This window comes from Populus trichocarpa, chromosome 11, assembly GCF_000002775.5.
Source record: "Populus trichocarpa isolate Nisqually-1 chromosome 11, P.trichocarpa_v4.1, whole genome shotgun sequence".
Lineage (NCBI taxonomy): Eukaryota > Viridiplantae > Streptophyta > Magnoliopsida > Malpighiales > Salicaceae > Populus > Populus trichocarpa.
In genome coordinates, this window is record NC_037295.2 from 16,072,281 (window position 1) to 16,085,595 (window position 13,315).

At 34.2% G+C, this 13,315-nt stretch overlaps 2 protein-coding genes across 2 annotated transcripts; one reads left to right on the top strand and one right to left on the bottom strand.

The window, feature by feature from the left end:
- Nucleotides 1-448: 448 nt before the first annotated feature.
- On the bottom strand, nucleotides 449-4,059 carry LOC7462377 (G-type lectin S-receptor-like serine/threonine-protein kinase At4g27290). Its single transcript, XM_052445224.1, has 7 exons — nucleotides 2,759-4,059; nucleotides 2,462-2,602; nucleotides 2,118-2,269; nucleotides 1,771-1,981; nucleotides 1,401-1,638; nucleotides 1,173-1,323; nucleotides 449-1,097 (listed from the first exon to the last, which is right to left on the bottom strand). The coding sequence occupies exons 1-7, from the start codon at nucleotides 4,035-4,037 to the stop codon at nucleotides 786-788; spliced, it is 2,484 nt and encodes an 827-aa protein (XP_052301184.1). The 5' UTR covers nucleotides 4,038-4,059; the 3' UTR covers nucleotides 449-785.
- Nucleotides 4,060-8,618: 4,559 nt separating this feature from the next.
- Nucleotides 8,619-12,636, top strand: LOC18103411 (zinc finger BED domain-containing protein RICESLEEPER 2-like). The gene is made up of 4 exons (XM_024592096.2): nucleotides 8,619-8,838; nucleotides 10,070-12,197; nucleotides 12,292-12,351; nucleotides 12,424-12,636. Exons 1-3 carry the CDS (start codon nucleotides 8,719-8,721, stop codon nucleotides 12,330-12,332), a joined length of 2,289 nt encoding a protein of 762 aa, XP_024447864.2. The 5' UTR covers nucleotides 8,619-8,718; the 3' UTR covers nucleotides 12,333-12,351; nucleotides 12,424-12,636.
- The last annotated feature ends 679 nt before the right edge of the window (nucleotides 12,637-13,315 follow it).

Consider the following 13,315-nt stretch of genomic DNA (forward strand, 5'->3'; position numbering starts at 1 on the left):
AGCTAGTCGGTTTGTATTCGTTGAACAAGGAACCTGTGCACGGGACGATCACCATGCTTAAGTAGGCTTTTTCTCCATTTTTGAGTCTATACACGACGATTAGAACTATGTTTATGTTGTTGGGAGCCATTTAGCATTGTCCCAATTGCAGTGGCCTCAAGTAGACTCGGTTCAATTGGGAATCTTTCGGAGAAAATTACGAGATCCAGTTCACCAAACACTCGGGCTAGGCCCAGTTGTTAAATGGTTGTTTCACTTGGGCCATTTTCTTCGCCATATATATATATATATATATATATATATATATATATTCCTATTCTGTCTGCAACTGTGCGACAAAGGTCCTCAACAAGTGAATACCAGGAGATCATTATGCTTCTCTCCTCATGGGAATAATGCAGGCAAAAAAAGGAATGGCTACTATATATGCCCAACATGGTGCCTTCGCTTCTTCACATACCATGCGTTCCTTTTATTATTGGGGAAGACATACTACAATACAGAAGCCTTTTGTCAACTTACTTCTACTATCATGCCTATACCTAGTAGTAGTATTTCTTACTTCGTCTCCTTAAACTACACAAAGTTTAGTGTAGTGGAAGACATTCCTGAAAATGCGCAACTGAGTGCGCTTACCATAACAAGATTATCAAACTCTCATTCCCTGGAATAGATTTATAACGGTATCATGACAAACATAAGGAGGACTTGGAAGTCGCTATAGCTTCTAGAAATAACCGATCAAGAACTTCATGACCACACAAAACATCAGCACCAAAAGCAATTTATCTTGCCTCTATCATCGAAATCGAGCATTCATTAGCCGAATATGGTTTGCTCTGGCTTGAATTTGATGTATAAGCTGCTTCAATCAAATCCCTTTCAGTGTAAAAACCAGGTTGTTTAGGCCGAGGCAAGGCATCTTCATTACCCAACATCAAAACCACATATGACATGGTTGGCCTGTCTTCTGGATTTTCTTGCACGCATAATAAACCCACGTGAATCAAACGGAGCGCTTCAGATAAATTGCAAGTTTCAACTATTGATTCCGAAACCAGTTCCAAAGGCCTGCCTTCAGTAAACAGCTTCCAAGCCTGATATAATGAAACCATGTTGTTAGAATGAGATCGGTATTTAAGATTATGAAATGATACAGTTTTTTCACTTACGTGCCCCAGAAGGTTGAGGTTGTGGTCAGGATGACAGAATCCTCGATTCCTATTCCCACTCAATATCTCTAGCACCAGCACTCCAAAGCTGAAGACGTCGGATTTTGGCGAGTAGAGTCCATCAATGGCATATTCAGGGGATATATAGCCACTGGAAGTATCCATAAAATGTTAGGTCGATGTTGATATCAATTGTAGTGAACAAAATAAGCATCTGGAAACACTTACTATGTTCCAACCACTTTATTTGTATTGGCTTCGGTTTCATTTCCTCCAAGACTTCTAGCCAGGCCAAAGTCTGAGATTTTTGGGTTCATTTCGTAATCCAATAAAACATTGCTTGCTTTTAGATCTCTATGAATTACTCTTAGTCTTGAATCTTGGTGAAGATAAAGGAGTCCACGAGCAATCCCATTGATGATGTTGTAGCGCTTAGGCCAATCTAGTTTCAAGCTGTGTGTTTCATCTGCCCAATTTTTTGCCCAAGTCAGCCCTTTCTGGTTCTCATCAGATACATGAAGTAAATAAAAGAACAAGAATAAAGGTAATGATAATTAGCGTTTTGTAAATTTCTGCGTTTTGTTAGAGAGATCCTAACCGAAAATAAAGAAGTTCAAGCTTTTGTTAGGCAGGAACTCGTAGATCAACATATACTCATCGCCTTCAATGCAGCAACCTAGAAGCTTCACCAGATTCCGGTGCTGAAGTTTCACCATGTATTTGACTTCATTTTTGAACTCATCAAGTCCTTGTCTTGAATTCTTAGAGAGCCTCTTCACAGCTATTTCTTGTCCATCTTTCAAAGTCCCCTGTAAATAACCACTCAATACCAAAAGCAAATAGATCATTGCCCAGTGAAATAACACTTTGTAATGGTCATTGTTTCGGTTACATGGTTCCAGGAGTTTGTATCATGAAATTGCTTGAATGTTTAATGATTAGTACCTTATAAACTGCTCCGAAACCCCCTTCTCCAAGCTTGTTGTCAACTGAAAAGTTATTGGTAGCAAGAGTCAAGGTATCCAAATAGAACAACGGTAAATCAAGATCTTCTCCTGGATTGTTAATTGAACTTCTAACAATACCTGTGACTTTTCCTGCAAGCAGAACTGCTATGATTAAATAGGAAACAGTGAATCTTTATTTTCTTGTAACACAAATTTCTGAGACATCAAATTAAATGAGATCTTTAACAATTCGTGGCTGTACCTTACATTACTAAAGTCAAATTGGAATACACTAAACTGCCTATCCGACGTGCTGAAAATTTCATGATCTTAAGGACTTACCCTTTTTCTGCTGCTTTTTTTTCCAAATATACCAGAACAAGGCTAGGAAAAGGAATAGAATCCCTGTAGACAACGCAGTGCTTACTATGATCCTCTTCTTCATATTGGATTTAGCATTAATCTTCACAGCGCCACCATTATCTATACCAAGGCAGAGTGAAACTAAGTTAAAAGACAAAATAGGAAATGCCATTATTACGGGCAGCAAACTTTCACCAGCTTATGGTGACGATGAAAATGAAGTCTAAATTCTCATTCTCTCGCATTTTATCTCCTATCTTTGTTAGATTTACATACCTAGTTCAGAAGCTGCCATCCTTACATAAATGTCTGGCTTATTGTCAACGAAAATTCTGATATCAATCAGGTCACCAAACCAGAGCAAACACCCACTTCCTCCATTCCTGATGTCCAAATTTGAAAATGCTGTACAACTGCAGTTCTTCAAGCATGTGTTCCTGCATTCCTCGAGGTTCATACTCTTGTTAAACCATGATGTTTTAGTCTCAGGCAACTTCACACCTGAGAGCTGTCGAAACCCATCTCCAGAACAATTTAGTGGAGTCCTTCTAAGGCAACCGCTTGACCAGTCCATCATCTCCCATTCGCTTTGAACATTCGGTACAAATCCATTCAAACAATTGCACACTGGTGAATTGTCAATACTACAGATACCATTTGCACCACATAGGGCATAACGTTCACAATTATCAGTATTTACTGTAAGATAAATTATCCAGCTTTGTGTCCGAGAAATCCAGGCAAAGCGCTGGATATCGCCATTTTGAGTTACCACGAGCCTTGTAAGCATTGAGCTATTAAGAACATGATATCGGTAGAATATCTCCTTCTCATTATAAACAAATTCAAATGTATACATGGGATTTGGTTTCAACTGAGGCGTACCACTGAATCGCAGGCCGTTCCACGGTCCTGACCGATGCCTCACAATTGAATTCTCCATCACAAGTATCTCCGGATATCCATAAGGAACAAGGATTTCTGAGACGTTACCTCTCGAAGGATCATCCGTTGACTTCCATGATGTAATGTACCAGTCCATGCCCGTTATTCTATTCCGTCCTAGCTTCATTTCTGGCAACAATGTATCACTGAGATGTTCAAAACTCTGCCATAAGAGATTTTCTAGGTTATGATCACCCTTCTCTTTCACAACAAGGTTTCCTGAATCCAAAAGCTGTGCAACTGCATTCCTTGCTGGTGTTGACGTGTTTGAAGACCAAATTACACTCCCGGTACGATTGAGAAGGACAAGAATTCCTTCGTCTGTAAGCCGTAAAACACCCGATGAATCGTTAAGTGGAGCCTCTCTGTTGGCAACCCAAACAGCAGTCAGGACAGATATTTTGCCATACCATATCCCCAAGAACCGGTGTTTGGAATTTCCTGGGCTGAAAAACCCTAACACATAGTTTCCACCAGATGAAGTTATGTTATCGCCATCTCTAATGGACTGAGTTGTGTTTATGGTGTCAATAGCTGTGGCTGTTTGTATAATCAGCAATAAAGAGGAGCAAAAGAGAAGTATGGCAATGTAATACACTGGTACTCTCATGATTTTTCTGCAGCTCACTTTCTAATCTAATGTCCTATTGTTGAGGTAAACGCTAGTTGGATTTATTTGTTGACTACAATGACATGGAAATTTGATAGTGAAGAGAGAATTGTTCGAATTAGTATCGTGACTTGCTGTTGTGCCGAGGACTTTTGGACTTTAAGAATTGCTTCAATGCTCGACTTCCTGTTTTCAGCACTGATAATATGTCATTCTCTATGACTAAAAACAGGACCAAAACAATCTTACTAAACAACTCCTAAGATAGAATTTTTACAATGGTTGTTCAAGCTTGTTGTTTGAAATGACAGTTCCCTCAAGGATAACACATTTACGTTGTCCATTCCCATGACATTGCGGACTACTACAACCAATCGCATTCTACACATATTTCTGAACTTCTTTCTCGGGCCTGTTTTCTTCTAAATTTTGAGAGTAAGAAATTTCGGCTGGAGTATTTGTCAGCTAGGGAAGGTGTCCTTTCTCGTTGGACTTAAATTCTTTTAGACTTTTAGCAGTCTATACCAGAAGAAAAAAAAGGAAACCATGGTATTCTCATATTTTTTTTCTTTAACCATGCATGGTTCATTCTATCATATGCAATAAAAGTCATCGATTCTGCAGGGAGGCAATGTTCAACATAATTGAGTCCACTATATCTAGAAGAAACTGACAGAAAGCTGAAGGAAACAGCGTTAATATTCTTCCGTTTACTCTGTCTGAGACTTTATACTGAGTTTAAAAAGACAGCCCCCCACCTTTGAAATCGACATCAAAACTTGCTAGTCTGGTTCTTGATATATATATAATCTGTATATGCTCGATGTCCCTAAGAAATTAATTTATTATGTATTAATCGAAGTCATTTTCTTAGCTTAGCATTGATTCAAGTTGCATATCAAATGGATCCACGATCGATGGGCTTTATTCAACTGCGTATGCGTATGGATAGATACGAGTATTGTGACACTGACAGGACTAATGTCCACGCCTTCTCCTTGAGATGATTAAAGAGATCGACTTCGAAGCAGGGTTTGCGAAAGGAAGGTCTAATTGTAATTACTTCTTTTAGCCTTTCATAACAAGTGTAAGCAATTTAGCTTAAAAGAGAAATAAGTCTTAATTCCTTTTATTTAAATAGCCCGTTTGTTTTTTGTATTTCAAAAATAATTTAAAATAATTAAAAACTTTTTATTTTATTTTAAAAAAAATATTATTTCAATATTTTTTTTAAAAAAAAACACTTTAAAAAATAACCCAACATATTATCTAACCATCTAACAAAGTATAAAGGCATGATCCTATGAATTAATGAGATCCTCCTACCATATAATTAAATATCAACCTCACTGTATTTATAGAAGCTTAGTGACAAACCTCTCTCAAAACTCTCCTTCTCTCACATCATTCAACCACTAAAACTACACATCTTTCAACTACCTGCCACTCAACTTGCGCCTGCTAGTATTGACTACTCTTCCTCTCATGCCTCTCTTTGCTTGCGTCCTTTTTTTTTTTTAATGATGTTTTATTATTATTATTATTAACGTGAGTGTTTGGATTAGTTTGTACATACCTTAACTAATCTAATCTTGAAGTTAATAATTATGTAAATCTCCAATAACCTTAAAGGAATTTAAACTTGTAACCATTGAAAAACAAACCTAAAACCTGATTAGTTAATATACCTTTCAGGATTGGTTTATTATTGCTTTTACAAGTCATAACACCGGCTCTCGGCATCTCGAATGATTACCTACCAGTCGTTTATTCTATGCTCAAGAACCCTCACACTCAAAATAAATTCAATAACCCTTTTTATTTTATCTCAAAGCAATTAATTTTAGATGTTGGTGTCATGACCCGATTCATGGATCCATGACTAGAATACAGACAAGATTTTTTTACCCAAAATTTCATATTTAAACAAACCCAAACTTACATATGAAATTATTTTTTAAATAACTCAATTTAAGCTTCTAAGAGCATTATTGCCTTTACCTATTTATTCTTTCTCTTTATTTTATAAAACATCACAGTAAGTTTCAATAAACCTGTAGCTTAAAGATCGTATATGAAGGTGAAGGATTTAGAACCTCCAATTTCCTTTCTATTCTTCGTGATGTTTCTCCTTTTCTTCTTTAAATTTCTAAGATATACGAACCTGAACCTGAATTTTTTGTATATCTGTCCACTTGGTAATCTTGATGTTTCTAGAAGAACTTGATTAACATCTAGTCTAAGTCTTTTTTGGCCTGGGATTCTTTTTTCTACTTTGGCTTTCTGTGAACAGAACTTTAAGGATTGATTTGATGAATTTAAAGATTTACACGTCACAATTCCACAGAGTCATCTATAAATCTGCACACAGGAAACTTGTAATGAGTTCTGTTACTGAGAACACATTGTAGAGTCAGAATGAGACTCCAATATTGCAATCTTCTCTCTTTGTTCCTGAGAGAAATTTCTGATGAAACATTGTGACGTCGGAAGATGCTTTGCCTCAGCCTAAACTCTTTATTACAAACTTCTTACAACATTTTATTTCAGGAAATAGGAGTTCTAAGATAATAATTATATATTCATAACTATTTATAAAAATACAAAATATGTATCAAAACATTTGATTTGACTAATATACTCTTATTTTATTGACTTAATCCCTCAATATTCAAAGATGATAAAAAGACTGAAATATAAAACCTCAAACAATAAGGACTTAATGTGCATGACTCGAAAGTATAGGGCTAATTTGAAGTTTCCGTGCATGTTAATAATTAAATTGAAAAATAGCTCTTTTGGTCCTTATATTTTCAAATTGTTCCAATAATAAACTAAAATTATATTTTGTAAAATAAAATTCTAATTTAACTTTGAAAATAAATAAAAATCCAATTCTATAAACCATTTCTATATAAAAAAGAAAAGAATATGGAACAAATACAAAGGAAAAACAAACTAAATGGTTGGTTTGAAATTCTGAAATGCCATGCGCAAAAACTGAGGTTTACAGAGAAAGAAGAAAAAAGAGCTTACCAGCGCCAATCTAGATGTTAGAACGCCACATATACTGTATTGGAAGAGAGGGGTCACCAAGACGAATCCAACCACATCAAGAAAGCTCGTTGTTAATCGCTTTAATTCTTCGCACACACTACCTAAAGGCAACAGAGCACCTAACACGTGTTTTGCACATGTTGGTCACTTTTTTTAAATATTTTATATTTATTAAAAGACTAAATTGCCTCTAAATTAACATAAATATAATAATAAAACCATTGTGAAAAGACAAAATAATCCTCAAGTAACAATTTATTAATTTTTTATTTTTAAGGATATTAACGTTATTTTATTGTGCTAACTAGATTAAAAATGTGAAAATGACCTTGGACGACGGTTAATGATTTTTTTTTTGTTTTTAAGGGTAATTTAGTAAATTAACCATGCAAAATATATATATAAAATAGTTGTTCTCAAATAATTTGCTAATGACCAATAGAATTTATAAAAAGATAGAATTACCCTCATTGACAAGTTAGCTATTCTTTTTTATAAAGAACAAAATAATAATTACAAAATAATAAATTTTTTTTAAAAAAAAAGCTATATAGTAATTTATAATGCACTATGAGTATGTGTACAATGTTTTTCAGCATTTCACCCTTTCATTTTATTTTATTTTATTAATAATTTATAAGATAATATATCAACCATTTGCATCATAGCAACCATAAACCACAAGGTCTCTCTATGTTTGTTATGCCTTTCATTTTCTTCTTGCATTTTGATCTCTCCCCTTAAAAGAAGTTGATCATCAAAACAAAGTGGGTCCTTCCTGCTTGCTTTGCCTAGACCAAAAAAATACTTGAAGGACCAAGACCAAATCAGCAATGGCATTTTGTTGACACTTGTCTTTAAGCCCAATTTCAACTCAAATCACAAGCAATGTAAGGTGACTTCAATTACTGTTTCATAGATTGAACCCATGATACAAGTTGAAAGGGCATATATGCAGGCCTCCAATATTGACGCACCTTACTAGTTGAAAGGAGACTTGGAGCTCAATTATATTTTTGTCAAGATAATTTGTTTAATTCTAAAAAGAATTTTCATGTATTTCTTGTAGAATAAGTTGATGAATAATTTGTCAAGATGGGTTTGGAGGTCCATTGACTCTGTGAAGCTGGTTAGTTTAAGCTCTAGCCATTTCGGCCTATGATTATGGAGATAATGAATCTAAGATTATCATCGTTGATGATAAAAAATTGTGTAGTGCTATTACTGTTTTTCATTTTTTTTAATAACATTACTAACAGTGAATGTGATAATTATTATTTTGGTTTCTATACTTTTAAAAAAATTTAGTTTTTTATATTTCAGCTTTTATTAAAGTACAAGTCGAGTATGAGAGTTATGGCGTAAAAAAAAAACTAGAAGGAATGTTAATTTTACTAAAAATTATTTCCAAATTTTAGATTTACGGGCTCCAACAAGTTTTGTAACCAGGCTAGGCCTTGGCTCAGGACAACATCAAATGGGCCTTGAACAAGGGTTTAAGGATTAAAATCGAAAAAGAAAAAGATCATCCTACTTTCTCTAGGGCTTATATCAAGTACTGTCCCTCTCTGTCAGCACCGAAACAGTCACAGAGCCTACAGAGAGACAGAGAGAGAGAGAAATTATGGATTCGTTTTCTTCACATTCAAGTGTGGGATCTGGGTCACCCCAAATTTCAGATGAAGACTTGAAGGACCAGTTAAAGAATCAACTTGCACAAGCTTATGCCCAGGAGTTCCTTGAGGTTTACTTTTTCTTTATGAATCTTTCTCTTTCTCTCTTTTTATGTGCTTCTACTATTGAACCGAGTTGCAAATTACGTAGTCTTTTTCTTGCTTTGCAATATTTGATGGTTTAGTAGGGAAATTTGTTTGCCTCTGGGTGGTTTTGGTATAAAAGATGGCTAAAGATAGATTTTTTTTGGTTGTGAAAGATGAATTTTAGTTGATTTTTAGCTGAAAGGATGTATTTTTTTTAACTGGGTTTCTTTTAATTTTGGTTCTTACGTGAGTGTAAAGGTAAAGTTGTCAATTTGAGGGAATGCATTTTAGGGGAGGAGGTTTTATCCCGTACTTGTGATAATAGTGAACTTTCCGATTAATGTGAATTGGTACCTGTCTCCTCTGTTTAAGGGTTATTAGAGAAGGACTTGGGTGGAATGTTAATTCTGCTGTCATTGGGCAGTAAACTTTTGTGCTTTTGGGAACAGTATTGGATTTTCCGTGACTTGCTGTGAGAGTTTGACACTTCTAATCTTTATGGTTTGCAATAAGTAATTACTTAAGATGGCTTGTTATTGTTTGAAGAGTTTGAGATAATGCGTGTATATAAGTATACCCGTTTTGTGTTTATATGTGGGAGCTTTTGTGAATGTTAACCTGTTTTGCAAAAAGGATCAAGACGCAATTTTGATATGTTAACAATATTTCATGCACGGCTTAGGTTGGCTATTGTCATTAGAGTGAAGTCTAGTTGCCTGCCCTGAGTTGCTTGCTCAATTTTGTGCGAAGAAATGTGGAATTAGAAAATATATTTTTGATTGTTAAAATATAATTTTAGGTGGCAGCTTTGTTGTGGATGTTTAGATTATTGCACATATATATACTAATGTGCTCTCAAATGAAATGATGAAAGTGAACTTACAGGTAGATGGGTTTCAGCCTAACAGTAGAGTTTGTGTAGCTTCAATTTTCCAGCGGCTGCATACAATCATTCATTTAGTACATTTAAGTTTCTATTAGTTTCTTTGAGATGGAAGCAAAATGGGTCATGTGTTAGTGATTGCAGTCCAATTTTCAGATGTAAATCATGTGTTAGCTTAAGCGTGTCCAGAATTTTAGTTTTGACTGTAAAACATTATGCATGTTTCTTTGAATTTTAGTACATTTAAGTTTCTATTAGTTTCTTTGAATTTTAATAAATGTAAGTCTATTATAAATTATGGTTGTTAACATGTTTTCATTTTGTAATAACAGATGGAAAATCCTCAAATTCAAAATGCTTTATCCACAGGCACTACACCAACATCAACAAATTCTCCAACTTCAAAAACTAACGCAGAATCAACCACTGCAGGATCCACCACAGATACAAAAGGTAAACAACCTCAAGTCCTTACATCAAGGAAAAGAAATGCTGATGATAAAAAAAAATCACAAATTTGGGATCACTTTACAAAACTTGATGTTGATCCTAAAGCCCCTAAAGGTGAATGTAATTATTGTGGGAAACATGTTGCATGTCATACTATTGTTAATGGCACAAGTAATATGTGGAGTCATTTAAAAGTGTGCAAAAAGTTTCCTTTTGTGGTTGATAAGAAACAAAAGGTTTTGGTATTAGAACCTAAGATAGAGAAGGGTGAATTGGGAGAACAAAATGTGGGAACTCTTAAGGCAATATGTTATAATTATGATGAATGTAGACAAGCACTAGCAAAGATGGTTATAATTGATGAGTTGCCTTTTAATTTTGTGGAGGGTTGGGGATTTAAATTGTTTGCTAGGACTATGCAACCTAGATTTGTCATTCCTTCTCGTTTCACTATTATGAGAGATTGTTTGAAGCTTTATGTTGAAGAGAAGGATAGATTGAGGACAGCTCTTAGGGGTCAACGATTGTGCTTAACAACAGATACATGGACATCAATCCAAAATATTAACTATATGTGTTTAACAGCTCATTGGATTGATAATGAGTGGAATTTGCATAAAAGAATTCTCAATTTTTGTCAAGTTTCCAATCATATGGGTGAGACAATTGGTCAAGTTATTGAGAATTGTATGTTAGAGTGGGGGATTGATAAAGTTTTGACTGTTACAGTAGATAATGCAAGCTCTAATAATGTGACTATTTCATTTTTGAAAAATGTGATGAAAGATTGGCCAACTAATATATTGTCAAATGAGCATTTGCATGTTAGATGTTGTGCACACATTGTAAACCTCATTGTGTGTGATGTCTTGAAAGAGATTAATGTTTCAGTTGTTAAGATTCGAAATGCAATTAGGTTTGTGAGATCTTCACCGTCGAGGCAACTTGCATTTAAGAAGTGTGCAGAAAAGTTGCATATAGAGTGTAAGAAATCATTGTGTTTAGATGTTGCAACTCGATGGAATTCAACTTATCTTATGCTAGAAGCTGCTGAAAAGTTTGAAAAGGTGTTTGTAAGGTTAGCTGAAAAAGAACCTAGGTATATGAGTTACTTTTTGGAGGTTGATTCAAAGGGGAATAAAAAAAACATAGGGCCACCTAGTTTGGAGGATTGGAAAAATGCTAGAACTTTGGTGAAGTTCTTAAAGATCTTTTATATGGTTACATTGAGATTTTCTGGCTCATTGCATGTCACATCAAATTCTTTCTTCAATGAATTAATTTACATGCATACAAACTTGTTGCAATTGTGTAAAAACAAAGACAATATTTTAAGTGGAATGGCGATGAATATGATGTTAAAGTTTGAGAAGTATTGGGGTTTTGAAGGAAATCAGAATTTTTTGTTATACGTGGCTAATGTCTTAGATCCACGTTTCAAGTTGAAATATGTGAAATTTTGTTTTGGTGATTTGTATGATTATGACAAAGCACAATTGCTAACAAATAAGGTGAAAGATGTTTTGGTGAGCTTGTATGAGTTTTATTTGAAAATTGATGAAGTGGTGGATAATAATAGGCATAAACAAGATGTTAATGTTATTGATGATGTGGAGGTAGATGTTGACATTTTGGCTCAGTTCAAAAGATATTTACAGGAGATGGATAGAGTGGAAAATAAAAATGAGGTTGAGAGGTATTTGATTGATAGTTGTGAGGATCCTAATAATGATAAGTTAGATATTTTGGGTTGGTGGAAGAGTAATTCTTTGAGATATAAGACACTTTCAAAGGTTGCACAACATGTTCTGGCTATTCCTATATCCACAGTGGCTTCTGAATCAGCATTTAGCACAGGTGGTCGTGTACTCGATCAGTTTCGAAGTTCTCTACCTTCAGCAACTGTTCAAGCACTCATTTGTTGTCAAAATTGGTTGCATCATGGATCAATTCCAACTGATATTAGAAGCTTGATAAATGATCTTGAAACCTACAAAAACCTTGAGTCAGGTGATTTTTTTTTATAAACTTGCACCTTTTATTTTTTGATTTATTAATTAAATCGTTTGCAATCATTTAACATGTCTAATTTTTTATTTTGTAGAATTTGGTGGAAAGTTACATCTAGCAACGGATGATAATTAGTTCAAAAGTTACTTTGATGGTAAAATACTACCTTTTTTTTACATATTTTAATTTATTTTATCATGTTATAATTTTAGATCTTGATTTTCAGGTTTTGATGTCAATAGTATTAAGGAATCAAAGTGTAATGTTCTTGCCATCTTGATGTGCTTTTCGATTAGGATGATGTGCACAATGAAGATTTATATTTTTTGCATAAAGTGTTTTATTTTTTATGGCAAGGTTATTTGTTGTTTCTTTTTAAGACCTTTTGAAGGTGATGCTTTGTAATTTAAATTTTAACTTGGTGTGTGTGTTATTTAAACTTTGATGCAGGAGGAGTCCAAAACATAAATATTAGAAAGACTTGCAACATATTGAACACAATATTAGCATTAATAATTTAATATAAATGAATATTTAGTGATAAAAAATATTAAATATATTATAGAATCTTATAACAAAATTAGATAATATTAACATTAATTACAAGCCTATCAGAAAGGCCATAAAAAAGCCCAAAAAATACAGGTTTTCTGGTTTTTATGTTAAAAAACCGAACTAAATCGAAAATGGTCAGTTTGATCTGGTTCTAGTTCGGTTCCGGTTTGAATATTTTAGTTTTTTAAAATTTTATTTTGGTTATTTTTTAAGATAAAAATCAAACCAAACTTAAAATAATTATCTTAAAAAGCAATGTCTAGGATGTTGGTTGAGGAACCTGCATATATCAGTTGCGCATCACTTAATCTCTCAATAACCTTTTTATCAATTTGGGGTCTTTTGCAGCACTTCAGTCGTCACTTTAGTAAACAACTCCTAAGATACAAGTTTTACAATGGTTGTTCAAGCTTGTTGTGTGAAATGACAGTTCCCTCAAGGACAGGTAACACATTTACGTTGTCCATTCCCATGACATTGCAGACAACTACAACCACTAGCATTCTACACATTTCTGAACTTCTTTTCGGGCCTGTTTTCTCCTTAATTTTGAAAGTAAGAAA